Source organism: Oncorhynchus masou, chromosome 29 (assembly GCF_036934945.1).
Source record: "Oncorhynchus masou masou isolate Uvic2021 chromosome 29, UVic_Omas_1.1, whole genome shotgun sequence".
In the NCBI taxonomy this organism is placed as follows: domain Eukaryota; kingdom Metazoa; phylum Chordata; class Actinopteri; order Salmoniformes; family Salmonidae; genus Oncorhynchus; species Oncorhynchus masou.
Window position 1 is genome coordinate 102,619,938 of NC_088240.1, and position 20,652 is coordinate 102,640,589.

Here is a 20,652-nt window from a genome sequence, read left to right on the forward strand (position 1 = left end):
GTAACCCTGCTAACCACGTCACCTGACCGCTAACCTCTCACTATTAATAATATATTACCGAATCGACTTCTCTTTCTGACAGATTACATTTTAACCATTTGATTTTGTTTGGGCAGGGCGTTCCCACATTATTACTTAATGATGCTCCCAGCTGCTTCTGTCCATTTCTCGGCACCAGCAACCATCTGGCCGGTTATTAGCACCTCAATGCGTCGACGCTCCCTCCCCATTTAACTGGAGAAAGTGGAATAACATTAGATGAGAGGGTCGGTATTATCCGCTGCTTTCCCCGCTCTGCCCTCTCTCTAACAGGGGACGCGGTGCAAGGCGGGTTCCTCTCAGCTGCTAATGATTACATTGGAATGGAACGTCTTAGCGTTAGTTATGATAAGCCATTTACCCTGACGGATGTGTGTAGAAATAATAATAATAAGAAGAAGAACAATAATAACAATAATAATAATAATAATAATAATAACAATAATAGTAATAATAATTATACTGATAATAATCTACCAGGTTGAACCAAATTAAATTCTGGTATTGTTTAATAATATTGTGCAACAGAGAGCGTCCCCTGTTCTCTAAATATGTCACCGTGTCAGAGCTGTTTGATGCAGGAAATACAAAAAACAAAAGATCTATATTCTGATGTCTCGATAATTTCATTTAGTTTATTAGACAAAATATACGATCTGGACAAATGTCGTCAACGCGCTATTTACACATGTAAATCACTGTATGTACAGACCAGAAGAAAGACAGAAGGAAAAGCCTACCAAACGTCCCAGGGTAAAGAACAGGGAATAACAGGCGCCATTATTTACAACAATAGACGAGATCCTGCCACAGGAGTTTATATCAAATTAGCCATTTGCTCTGAATGCTACGGTGAATTAAGTTATTTCTCATTGTCCTTTTCTGAGTGCGTAAAGTATTTTTTCCCAGGGCAGAATGTCTTGATCAAGCCGAGGAGAGGGCCGTTAGAACCAGCTGCGGGGCTTCTTGCTGAGTCCTGGGGCTGAAAGAGCACAGAGGAGGACGAAGAGAACAATGAAAAGACAGAACCGTTTTTCTATACAATAGAATATTATTTTCAAGTAGCCTAGCCACTGGGTCAACATACAGAACATGTCATCTAGGATGCTATATCTCTTCAAGTGTTCCTGTCGACGCGTTTTACCTATATCAGGAACTTGTATTTAAAAGCATATCATTTATGACACGAATGATTGATTCCACGTGTGTATAATACATGCCAAACCACACAAACAGGCCGTCATTTGAGGATGGTACTGCCAGCAGCGGCCTCGTGCTAACAGTGGGAAGAAAGAGGGTCTGTGTAAATGTTAGCACTCCAGACGGGGAGAAGTCTTCTGCTAGAACGCTCCCCAGGGCCGGGCTGCTCCCCGGGGTCTTTAGGGAAGCCGAGCCCCAGACAGGTCCCGTTTTACGGGGGACTTGATAAGTAGTCAGCCTCCAGAGGGGGGGAATTAGGAGAGGGGGGGGGGGGGCTGGAACCGAAACCCCGTGTCACCCGGGGAAGAACAATTCTTTTTTAGAAGCCAGACCAATCTCTCACATCTGTCCACCAAGAAACCAGTCCCTATACCTTCTAAGAACCTAACCACAACAGACCGCAGAATGGCACCATTTTGGAGGAAACCATTTGATATTACAATATTAGAATATCAGTCTTACTGTTATAATTCAGCCCAACTGCATTTAGCCAATCATTCAAACAGCGTCTTACCCATCATGAAGGGGTCTGAATGAGGACTTCAGAGATTGCGTTGGAGGAGAGGCACTTCTTACAACGTTTTCACGGTCTGAAATAAAAGGATTCAACTCATTACAAAATTACCAAAAAATATATTTTATTTTCATTAAATACCCAAGTAATAACATAATTATTCTGTGTCATTGTTATTATTATTATTATTATGATCATTATTATAACAAATAATGTGTGTGTGTGTGTGTGTGTGTGTGTGTGTGTGTGTGTGTGTGTGTGTGTGTGTGTGTGTGTGTGTGTGTGTGTGTGTGTGTGTGTGTGTGTGTGTGTGTGTGTGTGTGTGTGAGAGAGTAGAGATTTTAGTCGTTTTAAAAGCACTTTTGGACAAAATACAATTGATAGGCTATGCATTTTACATTAACAGTATTGTCTATGATTTTTGCTTCCGAAATATAACAGTAAATAAAGCTTTGGGCATACGATCATAACTGGTACAGACCTACCTATGTGCTTGGGGCTGAGTTGTGGCGAGGCTCCAGGCGACACCAACACCGAGGCCTGCTGCTGCTGCAGCTGGGTCTGTAAGTGGAGGTTATGATGATGGTGCTGATTAACTCCGAGAAACGACCGGACATTGAGCAGAGAGTTCTGCCCCAGGAAAGCTCCGTTGGTCCAGTTATGGAACTTGCCTATCTGACAGGTGTATAGTCCGTGAGAGGGCAGGAAGGCTGGGTGTTGCATCTGAGGCGGGGTGTGACCGGTAGGGCCGGAGGGAGAGGTGGACTTGACAGAACTATCAGGACTGGTAGCCGTCTCAGCTAACGACCAGATTTTAGGCTTATTGTTCACTGGGAGCTGAAAACGTCCCTGTCTGTCCGGGGACACACCTCTGGTGTTGCTGTTGCTATCAGAAAGTTCCTTCACGGAGGAAATTGAGTTCTTAGATTTGTCAAAGACCTCGTGCTGCAGGGCGAAGGCCCGCCGTTTCTCCAGACTGTCCAGTTCTCGGTTTCGCTCTCTGCCCTCCGGTTTATCATCGTCCTCCTCATTGCTCTGATCTCCATCGTTGTCGTCTATCTTGTCTATATCGATGCTCTCTAGATCAATCTCCTCCTCGTCGTCGTTCTTCTCCGCGTCTCCCTCGTTGTCAGAGCCGAAGATGTTTCCATCCTCATCCTCCTTACTCCTGGCTCCCCACGTCACCTTGTTCTCCTTCTTCAGCCTCCTCCTGGCGTTAGCGAACCAGGTGGACACCTGTGTCAGGGTCATCTTAGTAATGATGGCCAACATGATCTTCTCTCCCTTGGTGGGGTAGGGGTTCTTCCTGTGCTCATTGAGCCAGGCCTTCAGGGTGCTGGTACTCTCCCGGGTCGCGTTCTTGGGCCTGGCCGGGTCCCCGTACTGGAACTGACCGTAAGGGTAGAAAGCTGGCGAGGTGTGGGCCGCGAAGCTGCCGGGGTGCACGCCAGGACTGTCCTTCAGCTCGTACTGGGAGCCCTGGAAGGATGAACAACGCCACAGGATTAATATGTTGCTTAGAAACACGTGAGTTTCTATAAATGCCTAATACCACGCATACATTTCGACATGAATAGCATTTAAAAATGGGCCTACTCGCTTGGATATCCCTGTACCTCGTTTATGCCACTCGTTTATGTGAATTAGAGTTTGGGATAATGTCCTTCAATAACGTCCAAAAGTTCCGAAAACTCTAATACTCATAACTGATGTATTATATTTAAGCCTATATATTTACGAGTATAGCTATACACACACATATTGTCATGATACGTTTTCGCGTTTTAATTACTGAGGTGAGTAGAACTACTTTTAATGCATTTGACCGAAATGGTGTCAGTTGCCACTGCGGCCTAGTCTGCTCCTGTTGTTATTTAAGAAATACTATTTCTGTATCAAATACAGATGGAAGTAAGTATTGCAATTCTTAAATGAAGTGTATTTTGTAGGACAGTATAACATGTCAATGTCATCATGATTGTAAATGATTTATTTGATGCAGAAGGAGAAACGGTGATGTCTGCTAAAGAAAGGCCTGGACACGCTGCATTCGTGTAACCGGGTGCTACAGCGATGAACTGCATTCTTTTGTAAAGTATCTGCAAATGCTTATTTTTACATGTCAGGCTATAAACCTTACAAAAATATATTTCATAAATACGTACTTCTTATCCTCAAATAATTTTCATCAAAATGAATACAACAAAGTAGAACTATGTTGCGAGACAAAATTCTAATATAATGTCTAGGTCATTGTCGAGGCCTGGACTATGTTTTGACGTAATGGTTTTGTTTATATAGCTACTATTTTATCCTAACAGTTAAATGATTTGTGTGCGTGACAAATTCATGCAAAGGCCTTTGTTGTTTCGATTCACCAAAACGAATAGATGTCTTTAGTGAAATTTCAGAAGCCGAGGACCAATGCTATAATAATTAAAATCAACTAAACTATATAATTCGTGTCACAAGCACCATTATCTAGACTAAACGCTCTTTTATACTAAATAACTTCTCCTCAAACCGAACGGCACACCGGTTTTTGGCTCATCTAGATCGAACAACATTTCTTTGAATGCAGCTGGAACAAACTCCCACTTCAAACGACTAATACACTTCCAAAGTAGGTTTACGAATAATGAATATTACTCCAATATTTAAGACGTGTAGATAAAAGTTATAGATGCATTGTCATTTCTTATCAACAAACTTTCGGAGAGCGCGAGTATTTGCAACTTGCAAAGAAACCGCAGATTGAATAGTTCTCAGCCGTCTTTTCACCTGCTTTTTCCAGGCAAAATAAGTGACACACTTGACGTAAAGCAACCATACAGGCCACTATAATACAACAACAGAAGTCTAGAAACAGCCCTTACCATTTGAGAGAACAGAGCCAGGTCTGCGCTGCTGTAAGGCAGGAATGCGCTGTAGTTGTGTGCAGTGTAGGGGTTTGCGTACATGCCCAACACCGAGGTGACTGCAGCCGCAGCAGCTGACTGGTTTCCCGCTAACTCAGAGCTCCCTCCCCGGGACGACGGAGTCAGGACCCCGGGCGATCCCCGCCGTACACCGCTTGGGAGGCACTTAAGTACTGAGGGTAGCCCAACTGGGGGAAAGACATCCTCTCCGCCGAGTCGTATGCCAAAACACGTCGGAACACGAGACCGAAGCGTAAAGAAGTCAAAGAGAAAGTGGCCAGGAAGCACAGCAGCAATAGGTCACAATGGTTCTTCTGCTATTCTTTAAATCTCAGCTGCTCTCTTTCGCTGCAAGACTGTTGGATGTGATCACATCAACAATTGAGCTCCAACTGATGTGCCTGCCCCCAGGTCTCAGCCTGATCTCTCAGATACAATTTGAAGTTTATGCTTTGATTGGCATCCCACTTGAGCTGCAAGCTCCTCCTCGCCGGAGCATGTGGCTCGAGCATTGGCTGGGCCGCTGTCCCAGTGTTGGGAGTATTGTATGTTACATGTTTAGCATTACAGTCCATTCACTGAAGCTTTGATTGTTGTATGACAACCTGTCTACACGATTTTACAGCTGTCCAACATAGTGGGATAAAGCACAAGGAGCAGGGAACTTCCTGAATATGTTCAACTGTCATTAACACAGAACAGTACAGGAGGGAAATGGTGGACTTGTTCTATAGGACTCATCCGGACATTTACTCTCTCATTTAGACATTTTACAAAGTATGTCTATAGGCTATTTGGAAGTATGCAATTTTTTTGAGTTTATTCTATTTCTATTTGTTATTTATATTATGTTATTATTCGGTCCAATCTCCGAATTGATGAACGTGGAAAATGACATGAGACATGGAACGGGGATGTTGTCGATCATTTAGAATAAAAGCTAAAATCATAAGTTGATTGAAATAACGGTCAGTCGGCCACAGGTACAATTCCCTAAGGCGTTATGATAGTGTGTCATGTCATGGCAGTATTATGATATAGCTTTGGGATGGATGAAGAACAGAAACTTTGTTAGGCTATAGCGAAGTGGATTGACAAATAGTGTCATCTTACGCAAGCTTGTAAATGTTGTCACTAATTGAAATTCAGCTCTGCTGGTGCTTATAGAAAATGCTTAACCTTCATTCTGTTTTTAGCCACCCCACCCCACCCCTTCACATTCTTTTTGTGTGTGTGCTTGTCTGCGTGTGTGGTGATGGGGGCTTAGTGTTTTCTATCAGACCAACTTAAAGCAGATAGGTAGTTGTTTGTAACAGATAGGTAGTTGTTTGTAACAGATAGGTAGTTGTTTGTAACAGATAGGTAGTTGTTTGTAACAGATAGGTAGTTGTTTGTAACATATAGGTAGTTGTTTGTAACAGATAGGTAGTTGTTTGTAACAGATAGGTAGTTTGTAACAGAAAGGTAGTTGAGTGTAACAGATCGGTAGTTGAGTGTAACAGCTGGGTAGTTGTTTGTAACAGATAGGTAGTTGTTTGTAACAGATAGGTAGTTGTTTGTAACAGATAGGTAGTTGAGTGTAACAGATAGGTAGTTGTTTGTAACAGATAGGTAGTTGTTTGTAACAGATAGGTAGTTGTTTGTAACAGATAGGTAGTTGTTTGTAACAGATAGGTAGTTGTTTGTAACAGATAGGTAGTTGTTTGTAACAGATAGGTAGTTGTTTGTAACAGATAGGTAGTTGTTTGTAACAGATAGGTAGTTGTTTGTAACAGATAGGTAGTTGTTTGTAACAGATAGGTAGTTGTGTGTGACAGATAGGTAGTTGTTTGTAACAGATAGGTAGTTGTTTGTAACAGATAGGTAGTTGTTTGTAACAGATAGGTAGTTGTTTGTAACAGATAGGTAGTTGTTTGTAACAGATAGGTAGTTGTTTGTAACAGATAGGTAGTTGTTTGTAACAGATAGGTAGTTGCAGCCCACTAAGTTATTATTCAGTTGGACCCTAAAAACCAGAAGACAACTGAAACAAACTGTATCGCTACTAACAGTTGGGCATTTTAAATGGCATACGTTTCACTGGGCTAATAAGACAATGCATTCATATACATGTTATAATATCTTCAAAGAATGTAAACAAGGTTTTAACAAAGTGTTGAATGTACTTGGACACCACTTTAGAGGAAACTATCAAGTCAAACGGTACTTTGACTACATGTCACTAGCTATGTTTCCATTAACTTGTCCAGTGTATTTTTGTTCGATATTTAGAAAGTTCGCATAGAAAATAGACGCGACAATGTCCTGATAGGTGCGTTTCCATGTAACTATTATGTGTCGATAAAAACGGCGGGCCACAATGACGTCACACCTAAAAAATAAAAAATAAATACTTTTTTTGCAGACACCTACAGTGTCGAATACACATTTTGTGGTTGAAGTGTTTCCATTACACGTTTAGGCAAATGGCGCACTGCTACATTGTCGGCAGCCTGTATGCTTTCCCACCTGTCTGTTTAAACATCTCAGAACGGGAAGTGAAGCATTATTAGAATAATGCCGTCATTTACTAATATTTGCCATATATTCTAATAATTCACATGTGTCGACGTATCGCCACGGTCCGCACCATGGTGAAACTTACATTCCTGACGATTTGATAGAATTGGAAGGTGAAACTTGCCAGTCAACCAGAAAAGCAAGACGAAGCTGTTCAGGCATTCTTGAAAGTCAGGACAATCATTATCCTGCAAATAAACATGATATTTTTTATATTTGTTTAAAAATATTTTGCAAGCAGTAGATATTTATAATTAAATGCGGAGTGGAGCTTTATAGTTATGCGGTGACATCACGCGCCCCGCGTACCTTAAAAAAGATTCTTCTATCATATTCGACAAACACGGTTTCCGTCATCATTTGCCGCAATAAGGAAAGTTCTTCGAAATAAAAATCCACCTCTGTTGAACGGATGCAAATTTTTTCGATCTTTAGAAAATGTATCTTATATCTGCAGTTACCATTACACATGTCACAATATTTGTTGTTGTTGGGACATTGCTTTTGTCGCATAAACCTGGGTCAATGTAAACCTGCCTACTGATCAATAGGGACTATAATAGAACTAAAGAGAAAGCTGAATTATCACTCATATCACAAACATCGTTTTTTTGTGTACACAGATAAATCCATTTTTTAAGCTACAAAACTAGGCCTAAATAAGCGCTAGAACAAGTAACGTTGGATAGGCTGTTTAAATCAAAACACTGAAATACAAACAATACATCGTTTTCAATCTTGGACTGCAATAAATATCTGTTGGCCTGCTGATATCGCTAAACGGGCCATCCGTGGATGTTATTCCATCTGCAGAGGATGACACTTCTGTCGCCCGAACCGCACACTTTCAGAGCAGCACGTGGACTCACATATGTGGGGTCGCTGTTACTCGGTTTGAAACCAACCATCTCGTCTTCGTGGTGCTTGAAAGGGTTGTGTAGATTGAATACTTGGGGACTGAGCCGGAGTCAGCGATATGATCTGCTCCAGATGGCTCAGAGTGGATATTGCAGCGCGATGATCAGTCTGGGATATCTGAGGGCACTGATGGTAATCAGCGGAACACATCAGAAATAGGACGAACGGTGATTGTGATAACCTGCTGGAAATGTGCTGGCGAGAGATGGAGCAGATTGTACGCGGGGAATATCTCCTGATGGAGATGACAGAGACGTTGAAAAAATACATTTAAAAATTTAATATATAACGGGTGAGAATCACTCAAAATAATAAAGAACAATTATAATACAAATAGTAAATACGCTGGTTATAATAATAATAATAATTATTATTATAATAATTATAATAAAATACTTATTTTGTATTTTTTTAAATTAGCAATAAATGTAACCAGAGGACATTATCTAAAACGTTACCTTCACCTTATGCGTTTCAGAGGTATGTTTTAAATTGAGATATTCTCCTCAATCTGTAAAATGTTGTATGACAATGTCTGTAATATATCTGCATGTAGTATTACCATGGAAAGTGTATTTAACCTGGTGGAAATGTGACTCCTGGCAAACAATGGCACGTGGTCAGGGCAATAAAGCGTGTTCTCCGTTAACTGATTTATTAGCCTTGTTAAAGTCTCATTACCACTTCGCCGCGCGCGCTCACACCGGGAGAATAGTAGGTTAACACGTTCAGGCGGAAACTGTTTGCCCCTTAATGCTAAAGGCAGCAGCCCCTCTTCCACAGTAATAATAATGTATTCACTCTGGATACTGTTCCGAGAAACAGATGGACTTCTACCACACACGCATGTCGCATGGTGTCACTCATCGATAATCCCAACCTTATGTGCCACACACACACACACACACACACACACACACACACACACACACACACACACACACACACACACACACACACACACACACACACACGCACACACGCACACACACACACACACACACACACACACACACACACGGTGTCGCCAACGTTAACTGTTATCAATAGGTTCGTTCACACAAACCTTAATATTTCTTTAAATAAATAAAAAACGACATATTTTACTATTTTCTATTTTTTGCTCTACCCTAATCACCGGATCACTACATCTGGTCCCTTTTATTTTTAATCGATTTAATTAATTGAATTGAACCTGTCAGAATAACTTTACATATGTATTTTATAGTTGATAAATCAAGGCATCCTTAACCAGCGCAACACACCGTTCTAATGCAGACAGGTACAGCGGTGAGCTCCGCGCTGCGCCACTGTCAGGGGAACCAGTACATTGATGGAAGTCTTTCAGCCAGACTGACATCTCGAACAATCCAACAGGATGAACATGAAAGAGAAGAGTGGGAGTCTCTTCTCTTTAGATTATAGCTCTATGGTCTCCACTCCTAATGCTATTAAAGTCACCAGGACACAATCCTCACAGCCTCAGCCCAACACTACACTACACTACACTACACTACACTACACAGTGTTCTCTGGTCAGTTACAGATTCAATCCATATACCTGAGTTACCCTCATTACTCACTGATTTGGCATGATCAATATTACTATGAAGGAGATTGTCTAGTTATTCATTCAGTTCAGTTCAAGCAAGACAACAGACAGGTAAACACCTGATTTTAATTTTCGAGGTAAAAACCTCAGACAACTAGAAGCATACATCCTCCAGTCCCATTGTAAGCTATAGGGTCTGAATCAGTGATCAGAGATCACAGCTCCAACGCCTCTCTAGAGACATTGAGTTCTATGGAGTCTGTTTGACTTGATCATGTTCAACTTTATTATAACACATCTGTTGATGAGTTGATGTGACAGATACTACATTACATACACTCATTCTGTTGATGAGTTGATGTGACAGATACTACATTACATATACTCATTCTGTTGATGAGGTGATCTGACAGATACTACATTACATATACTCATTCTGTTGATGAGGTGATCTGACAGATACTACATTACATATACTCATTCTGTTGATGAGTTGATCTGACAGATACTACATTACATATACTCATTCTGTTGATGAGGTGATCTGACAGATACTACATTACATATACTCATTCTGTTGATGAGTTGATGTGACAGATACTACATTACATATACTCATTCTGTTGATGAGGTGATCTGACAGATACTACATTACATATACTCATTCTGTTGATGAGTTGATCTGACAGATACTACATTACATATACTCATTCTGTTGATGAGGTGATCTGACAGATACTACATTACATACACTCATTCTGTTGATGAGTTGATCTGACAGATACTACATTACATACACTCATTCTGTTGATGAGGTGATCTGACAGATACTACATTACATATACTCATTCTGTTGATGAGGTGATCTGACAGATACTACATTACATACACTCATTCTGTTGATGAGGTGATCTGACAGATACTACATTACATACACTCATTCTGTTGATGAGGTGATCTGACAGATACTACATTACATATACTCATTCTGTTGATGAGTTGATGTGACAGATACTACATTACATATACTCATTCTGTTGATGAGGTGATCTGACAGATACTACATTACATACACTCATTCTGTTGATGAGGTGATCTGAAAGATACTACATTACATACACTCATTCTGTTGATGAGGTGATCTGACAGATACTACATTACATATACTCATTCTGTTGATGAGGTGATCTGACAGATACTACATTACATATACTCATTCTGTTGATGAGGTGATCTGACAGATACTACATTACATATACTCATTCTGTTGATGAGGTGATCTGACAGATACTACATTACATATACTCATTCTGTTGATGAGGTGATCTGACAGATACTACATTACATATACTCATTCTGTTGATGAGTTGATGTGACAGATACTACATTACATATACTCATTCTGTTGATGAGTTGATGTGACAGATACTACATTACATATACTCATTCTGTTGATGAGGTGATCTGACAGATACTACATTACATATACTCATTCTGTTGATGAGGTGATCTGACAGATACTACATTACATACACTCATTCTGTTGATGAGGTGATCTGACAGATACTACATTACATATACTCATTCTGTTGATGAGGTGATCTGACAGATACTACATTACATATACTCATTCTGTTGATGAGGTGATCTGACAGATACTACATTACATATACTCATTCTGTTGATGAGGTGATCTGACAGATACTACATTACATATACTCATTCTGTTGATGAGGTGATCTGACAGATACTACATTACATATACTCATTCTGTTGATGAGTTGATGTGACAGATACTACATTACATATACTCATTCTGTTGATGAGGTGATCTGACAGATACTACATTACATACACTCATTCTGTTGATGAGGTGATCTGACAGATACTACATTACATACACTCATTCTGTTGATGAGGTGATCTGACAGATACTACATTACATATACTCATTCTGTTGATGAGGTGATCTGAAAGATACTACATTACATATACTCATTCTGTTGATGAGGTGATCTGACAGATACTACATTACATATACTCATTCTGTTGATGAGGTGATCTGACAGATACTACATTACATATACTCATTCTGTTGATGAGGTGATCTGACAGATACTACATTACATACACTCATTCTGTTGATGAGTTGATCTGACAGATACTACATTACATACACTCATTCTGTTGATGAGGTGATCTGACAGATACTACATTACATATACTCATTCTGTTGATGAGGTGATCTGACAGATACTACATTACATATACTCATTCTGTTGATGAGGTGATCTGACAGATACTACATTACATATACTCATTCTGTTGATGAGGTGATCTGACAGATACTACATTACATATACTCATTCTGTTGATGAGGTGATCTGACAGATACTACATTACATACACTCATTCTGTTGATGAGTTGATCTGACAGATACTACATTACATACACTCATTCTGTTGATGAGGTGATCTGACAGATACTACATTACATACACTCATTCTGTTGATGAGGTGATCTGACAGATACTACATTACATATACTCATTCTGTTGATGAGGTGATCTGACAGATACTACATTACATACACTCATTCTGTTGATGAGGTGATCTGACAGATACTACATTACATACACTCATTCTGTTGATGAGGTGATCTGACAGATACTACATTACATATACTCATTCTGCTGATGAGGTGATCTGACAGATACTAAATGAAATATAGTAATTTGTGATGTTGCATAACGTCTATCCACCTTTAATTTCAGGATGCTTAGTTATTGGTTCTGTTGATAGAAGCAGTGCTGCAGAATATAGAGACGGTGTATTAACAGTCTTACTGAGGGTAAAACATCTGAGGGATGTACCTTTTTACATTATACAGATGTTTATATATATACTTTATTTAACCAGCAGGTCAGTTAAGAACACATTCTTATTTTACAATGACGGCCTACACCGGCCAAACCCTCCCGTAACCCGGACGACGCCGGGCCATTTGTGAGCCTCTCTATGGGACTCCCAATCACAGCCGGTTGTGATAGAGGCCGGATTCCAACCAGGGTGTCTGTAGTGATGCCTCAAGCACTGAGATGTAGTGTCTTAGACGGCTGCGCCACTCGGGATCCCTCAGATGAGCAGATGATGTGTTAAAAGATATCCTATACTGTATCTTCCTAACCACAGCCCACTGTTCTCTCTCACACGACCTCTGTCCCGATCCTATACTGTATCTTCCTAACCACAGCCCACTGTTCTCTCTCACACGACCTCTGTCCCGATCCTATACTGTATCTTCCTAACCACAGCCCACTGTTCTCTCTCACACGACCTCTGTCCCGTTCCTATACTGTATCTTCCTAACCACAGCCCACTGTTCTCTCTCACACGACCTCTGTCCCGTTCCTATACTGTATCTTCCTAACCACAGCCCACTGTTCTCTCTCACACGACCTCTGTCCCGTTCCTATACTGTATCTTCCTAACCACAGCCCACTGTTCTCTCTCACACGACCTCTGTCCCGTTCCTATACTGTATCTTCCTAACCACAGCCCACTGTTCTCTCTCACACGACCTCTGTCCCGTTCCTATACTGTATCTTCCTAACCACAGCCCACTGTTCTCTCTCACACGACCTCTGTCCCGATCCTATACTGTATCTTCCTAACCACAGCCCACTGTTCTCTCTCACACGACCTCTGTCCCGTTCCTATACTGTATCTTCCTAACCACAGCCCACTGTTCTCTCTCACACGACCTCTGTCCCGTTCCTATACTGTATCTTCCTAACCACAGCCCACTGTTCTCTCTCACACGACCTCTGTCCTGATCCTATACTGTATATTCCTAACCACAGCCCACTGTTCTCTCTCACACGACCTCTGTCCTGATCCTATACTGTATATTCCTAACCACAGCCCACTGTTCTCTCTCACACGACCTCTGTCCTGATCCTATACTGTATCTTCCTAACCACAGCAAAACCACTGACTGGAAATGTGTGCTTAGTATTGAATATGAGAACCACACCGAGCTCTACAGGCGTTTCCATGGTAATAAACGAGGTCGTCTCCAGATGTCAAAAGGGCAAAATGTTCCGTACTTGAAAGATAAACTCATGGAACAATTTCTTCATTGTAAGAGCACTTGAAAAACATGTCATTTTACGGCCACTAACGTTCTAATCTGTGTTCACATCTGAATGAATTGCACTGAAATAAATCCTGCCCTCTGCTTTCACTTTGTTACAATTTCAATGTTGTACAATAAGAAAACATTTGTAAGTTAAGAATTTTGTGAAGCTGCATTCCATCCAAATTCTTTGCATTTTGCCTACATTACCCATAGTCTACAGAAACATTTTCATCTGGATTGAAGGAAGGCTAGCAAAAATGAATTCTGGGTTATGTAGGACTTTTCCAACAGGGACATGATTCTGGATTGTTCTGAATCATGTCGAAATTTGTGATAATCAAAAAAATCTACTTTGGTCCGAAATGTATGTCTGTTTTGATGTAACACAGGTTAAGACGTTGCACATTGGAAAGTGTCCTTCTGATACAAAGATAGAGAGTTCTTTTGATGGAAACTACAACCCATCTAAATGGACAGCAAACAAGATTAGTGACTGATTTGATTGATGATTATCTCATTACATGTATCCTGAGAAGGAACATCAAGGCAGAGTGCTGGAGGTCCTCTGGTCTGTCAGGGGCTGGCTACTGGAGGTCCTCTGGTCTGTCAGGGTCTGGCTACTGGAGGTCCTCTGGTCTGTCAGGGGCTGGCTACTGGAGGTCCTCTGGTCTGTCAGGGTCTGGCTACAGGAGGTCCTCTGGTCTGTCAGGGGCTGGTTACTGGAGGTCCTCTGGTCTGTCGGTGGTTGGCTACTGGAGGTCCTCAGTTCTGTCAGGGGCTGGCTACTGGAGGTCCTCTGGTCTGTCAGGGGCTGGCTACTGGAGGTCCTCTGGTCTGTCAGGGGCTGGCTACTGGAGGTCCTCTGGTCTGTCAGGGGCTGGTTGCTGGAGGTCCTCTGGTCTGTCAGGGGCTGGCTACTGGAGGTCCTCTGGTCTGTCAGGGGCTGGCTACTGGAGGTCCTCTGGTCTGTCAGGGGCTGGCTACAGGAGGTCCTCTGGTCTGTCAGGGGCTGGCTACTGGAGGTCCTCTGGTCTGTCAGGGGCTGGTTGCTGGAGGTCCTCTGGTCTGTCAGGGGCTGGCTACTGGAGGTCCTCTGGTCTGTCAGGGGCTGGTTACTGGAGGTCCTCTGGTCTGTCAGGGGCTGGCTACTGGAGGTCCTCTGGTCTGTCAGGGGCTGGCTACAGGAGGTCCTCTGGTCTGTCAGGGGCTGGCTACTGGAGGTCCTCTGGTCTGTCAGGGGCTGGTTACTGGAGGTCCTCTGGTCTGTCAGGGACTGGTTACTGGAGGTCCTCTGGTCTGTCAGGGACTGGCTGCTGGAGGTCCTCTGGTCTGTCGGGGGCTGGCTACTGGAGGTCCTCTGGTCTGTCAGGGGCTGGTTACTGGAGGTCCTCTGGTCTGTCAGGGGCTTGTTACTGGAGGTCCTCTGGTCTGTCAGGGGCTGGTTACTGGAGGTCCTCTGGTCTGTCAGGGGCTGGCTACTGGAGGTCCTCTGGTCTGTCAGGGGCTGGCTACAGGAGGTCCTCTGGTCTGTCAGGGGCTGGCTACTGGAGGTACTCTGGTCTGTCAGGGTCTGGCTACTGGAGGTCCTCTGGTCTGTCAGGGGCTGGCTACTGGAGGTACTCTGGTCTGTAAGGGGCTGGTTACTGGAGGTCCTCTGGTCTGTCAGGGTCTGGCTACTGGAGGTCCTCTGGTCTGTCAGGGTCTGGCTACTGGAGGTACTCTGGTCTGTAAGGGGCTGGTTACTGGAGGTCCTCTGGTCTGTCAGGGTCTGGCTACTGGAGGTCCTCTGGTCTGTCAGGGTCTGAATACTGGAGGTACTCTGGTCTGTAAGGGGCTGGTTACTGGAGTTCCTCTGGTCTGTCAGGGTCTGGCTACTGGAGGTCCTCTGGTCTGTCAGGGGCTGGCTACTGGAGGTCCTCTGGTCTGTCAGGAACTGGCTACAGGAGGTCCTCTGGTCTGTCAGGGGCTGGTTACTAGAGGTCCTCTGGTCTGTCAGGGGATGGCTACTGGAGGTCCACGGGTCTGTCAGGAACTGGCTACTGGAGATACTCTGGTCTGTCAGGGGCTGGTTACTGGAGGTACTCTGGTCTGTCAGGGGATGGCTACTGGAGGTACTCTGGTCTGTCATGGGCTGGCTACTGGAGGTCCTCTGGTCTGTCAGGGGCCGGCTACTGGAGGTCCTCTGGTCTGTCAGGGAATGGTTACTGGAGGTCCTCTGGTCTGTCAGGAACTGGCTACTGGAGATACTCTGGTCTGTCAGGGAATGTTTACTGGAGGTCCTCTGGTCTGTCAGGGGCTGGCTACCGGAAGTACTCTGGTTACTGGAGGAGTGATTAAATGATCCAGTGACTGGTTACTGGAGGAGTGATAATGATACGCCCTGGCCTTTGTATTCTGTGTTTTATTTATTATGTTGGTTCGGCCAGGGCGTGACATGGGTGTCTTGTTTAGTCTAGGAGTTTTGTAGTCTATGAGTGTTCTAGGTAAGTCTATGGTGGCCTGGAGTGGTTCTCAATCAGAGGCAGGTCTTTATCGTTGTCTCTGATTGGGAACCATATTTAGGCAGTCATATTATTTAGGTATTTTGTGGGTGATTGTTCCTCTCTCTGTGTTTTGCACCAGTTAGGACTGTTTCAGTTTTTCCACATTTTCTTATTTTGTATAGTGTTCACGTTTTCATCTTTCATTAAAGATGTTTATAAATAACCACGCTGCAATTTGGTCCTCCTCTCCTTCCCAGGAAGAAAACTGTTACAGATTTAAAAAAGACAGTGACTGGTTACTGGAGGAATGATGAAATAAGCCAGTGACTGGTTACTGGAGGCGTGATGAAATAAACCAGTGACTGGTTACTGGAGGAGTGATGAAATAAGCCAGTGACTGGTTACTGGAGGAGTGATGAAATTAGCCAGTGACTGGTTACTGGAGGAGTGATGAAACTGGCCAGTGACTGGTTACTGGAGGAGGGATGAAATTAGCCAGTGACTGGTTACTGGAAGAATGATGAAATAAGCCAGTGACTGGTTACTGGAGGAGTGATGAAATAAGCCAGTGACTGGTTACTGGAGGAGTGATGAAATTAGCCAGTGACTGGTTACTGGAGGAGTGATGAAACTGGCCAGTGACTGGTTACTGGAGGAGTGATGAAATTAGCCAGTGACTGGTTACTGGAGGAGTGATGAAATTAGCCAGTGACTGGTTACTGGAGGAGTGATGAAACTGGCCAGTGACTGGTTACTGGAGGAGGGATGAAATAAGCCAGTGACTGGTTACTGGAGGAGTGATGAAATTAGCCTGTGACTGGTTACTGGAGGAGGGATGAAATTAGCCAGTGACTGGTTACTGGAGGAGAGATGAAATTAGCCAGTGACTGGTTACTGGAGGAGTGATGAAATAAGCCAGTGACTGGTTACTGGAGGAGTGATGAAATTAGCCAGTGACTGGTTACTGGAGGAGAGATGAAATAAGCCAGTGACTGGTTACTGGAGGAGTGATGAAATAAGCCAGTGACTGGTTACTGGAGGAGGGATGAAATTAGCCAGTGACTAGTTACTGGAGGAGTGATGAAATAAGCCAGTGACTGGTTACTGGAGGAGTGATGAAATAAACCAGTGACTGGTTACTGGAGGAGTGATGAAATTAGCCAGTGACTGGTTACTGGAGGAGGGATGAAATTAGCCAGTGACTGGTTACTGGAGGAGTGATGAAACTAGCCAGTGACTGGTTACTGGAGGAGTGATGAAATTAGCCTGTGACTGGTTACTGGAGGAGTGATGAAATTAGCCAGTGACTGGTTACTGAAGGAGTGATGAAATTAGCCAGTGACTGGTTACTGGAGGAGTGATGAAATTAGCCAGTGACTGGTTACTGGAGGAGTGATGAAATTAGCCAGTGACTGGTTACTGGAGGAGTGATGAAATAAACCAGTGACTGGTTACTGGAGGAATGATGAAATAAGCCCGTGACTGGTTACTGGAGGAGGGATGAAATTAGACAGTGACTGGTTACTGGAGGAGTGATGAAATTAGCCAGTGACTGGTTACTGGAGGAGTGATGAAATAAGCCAGTGACTGGTTACTGAAGGAGTGATGAAATTAGCCAGTGACTGGTTACTGGAGGAGTGATGAAATTAGCCAGTGACTGGTTACTGGAGGAGTGATGAAATTAGCCAGTGACTGGTTACTGGAGGAGTGATGAAATAAACCAGTGACTGGTTACTGGAGGAATGATGAAATAAGCCCGTGACTGGTTACTGGAGGAGGGATGAAATTAGACAGTGACTGGTTACTGGAGGAGTGATGAAATTAGCCAGTGACTGGTTACTGGAGGAGTGATGAAATTAGCCAGTGACTGGTTACTGGAGGAGTGATGAAATAAGCCAGTGACTGGTTACTGGAGGAGTGATGAAATTAGCCAGTGACTGGTTACTGGAGGAGGGATGAAATAAACCAGTGACTGGTTACTGGAGGAATGATGAAATTAGCCAGTGACTGGTTACTGGAGGAGTGATGAAATAAGCCAGTGACTGGTTACTGGAGGAGTGATGAAATTAGCCAGTGACTGGTTACTGGAGGAGAGATGAAATAAGCCAGTGACTGGTTACTGGAGGAGTGATGAAATAAACCAGTGACTGGTTACTGGAGGAGGGATGAAATTAGCCAGTGACTGGTTACTGGAGGAGTGATGAAATAAGCCAGTGACTGGTTACTGGAGGAGTGATGAAATAAACCAGTGACTGGTTACTGGAGGAGTGATGAAATAAGCCAGTGACTGGTTACTGGAGGAGGGATGAAACTGGCCAGTGACTGGTTACTGGAGGAGTGATGAAATTAGCCTGTGACTGGTTACTGGAGGAGTGATGAAATTAGCCAGTGACTGGTTACTGGAGGAGTGATGAAATTAGCCAGTGACTGGTTACTGGAGGAGTGATGAAATAAGCCAGTGACTGGTTACTGAACGAGTGATGAAATTAGCCAGTGACTGGTTACTGGAGGAGTGATGAAATAAACCAGTGACTGGTTACTGGAGGAATGATGAAATAAGCCAGTGACTGGTTACTGGAGGAGGGATGAAATTAGACAGTGACTGGTTACTGGAGGAGTGATGAAATTAGCCAGTGACTGGTTACTGGAGGAGTGATGAAATTAGCCAGTGACTGGTTACTGGAGGAGTGATGAAATAAGCCAGTGACTGGTTACTGGAGGAGTGATGAAATAAGCCAGTGACTGGTTACTGGAGGAGTGATGAAATTAGCCTGTGACTGGTTACTGGAGGAGGGATGAAATTAGCCAGTGACTGGTTACTGGAGGAGTGATGAAATTAGCCAGTTACTGGTTACTGGAGGAGTGATGAAATTAGCCAGTGACTGGTTACTGGAGGAGTGATGAAATAAACCAGTGACTGGTTACTGGAGGAATGATGAAATAAGCCAGTGACTGGTTACTGGAGGAGGGATGAAATTAGACAGTGACTGGTTACTGGAGGAGTGATGAAATTAGCCAGTGACTGGTTACTGGAGGAGTGATGAAATTAGCCAGTGACTGGTTACTGGAGGAGTGATGAAATAAGCCAGTGACTGGTTACTGGAGGAGTGATGAAATTAGCCAGTGACTGGTCACTGGAGGAGTGATGAAATAAACCAGTGACTGGTTACTGGAGGAGTGATGAAATAAGCCAGTGACTGGTTACTGGAGGAGGGATGAAATTAGCCAGTGACTGGTTACTGGAAGAGTGATGAAATAAGCCAGTGACTGGTTACTGGAGGAGTGATGAAATTAGCCAGTGACTGGTTACTGGAGGAGTGATGAAATAAGCCAGTGACTGGTTACTGGAGGAGTGATGAAATTAGCCAGTGACTGGTCACTGGAGGAGTGATGAAATAAACCAGTGACTGGTTACTGGAGGAGTGATGAAATAAGCCAGTGACTGGTTACTGGAGGAGGGATGAAATTAGCCAGTGACTGGTTACTGGAAGAGTGATGAAATAAGCCAGTGACTGGTTACTGGAGGAGTGATGAAATAAACCAGTGACTGGATACTGGAGGAGTGATGAAATTAGCCAGTGACTGGTTACTGAAGGAGTGATGAAATTAGCCAGTGACTGGTTACTGGAGGAGTGATGAAACTGGCCAGTGACTGGTTACTGGAGGAGTGATGAAATTAGCCTGTGACTGGTTACTGGAGGAGTGATGAAATTAGCCAGTGACTGGTTCCTGGAGGAGTGATGAAATTAGCCAGTGACTGGTTACTGGAGGAGTGATGAAATAAACCAGTGACTGGTTACTGGAGGAGTGATGAAATAAACCAGTGACTGGATACTGGAGGAATGATGAAATAAGCCAGTGACTGGTTACTGGAGGAGTGATGAAATTATTACATAATTCATCAATTATTATTAGACCTGTAATGTGATCAGACCTGTAATGTGTATTACTGTGATCAGACCTGTAATGTGTATTACTGTGATCAGACCTGTAATGTGTATTACTGTGATCAGACCTGTAATGTGTATTACTATGATCAGACCTGTAATGTGATCAGACCTGTAATGTGTATTACTGTGATCAGACCTGTAATGTGTATTACTGTGATCCGACCTGTAATGTGATCAGACCTGTTATGTGTATTACTGTGATCAGACCTGTAATGTGATCAGACCTGTAATGTATATTACTATGATCAGACCTGTAATGTGTATTACTATGATCAGACCTGTAATGTGTATTACTGTGATCAGACCTGTAATGTGTATTACTGTGATCAGACCTGTAATGTGTATTACTGTGATCAGACCTGTAATGTATATTACTAT

At 43.1% G+C, this 20,652-nt stretch overlaps 1 protein-coding gene across 1 annotated transcript; it reads right to left on the reverse strand.

Annotated features, from left to right (window-relative positions):
* Positions 1 to 654: 654 nt before the first annotated feature.
* LOC135521081 (iroquois-class homeodomain protein irx-1-like) lies at positions 655 to 5,092 on the reverse strand. The gene is given in 5 exon segments (XM_064947023.1): positions 655 to 1,021; positions 1,754 to 1,829; positions 2,239 to 3,232; positions 4,630 to 4,799; positions 4,802 to 5,092. Coding segments are annotated over 5 exon segments (1,371 nt in total). The 5' UTR covers positions 4,875 to 5,092; the 3' UTR covers positions 655 to 963.
* Positions 5,093 to 20,652: the final 15,560 nt, after the last annotated feature.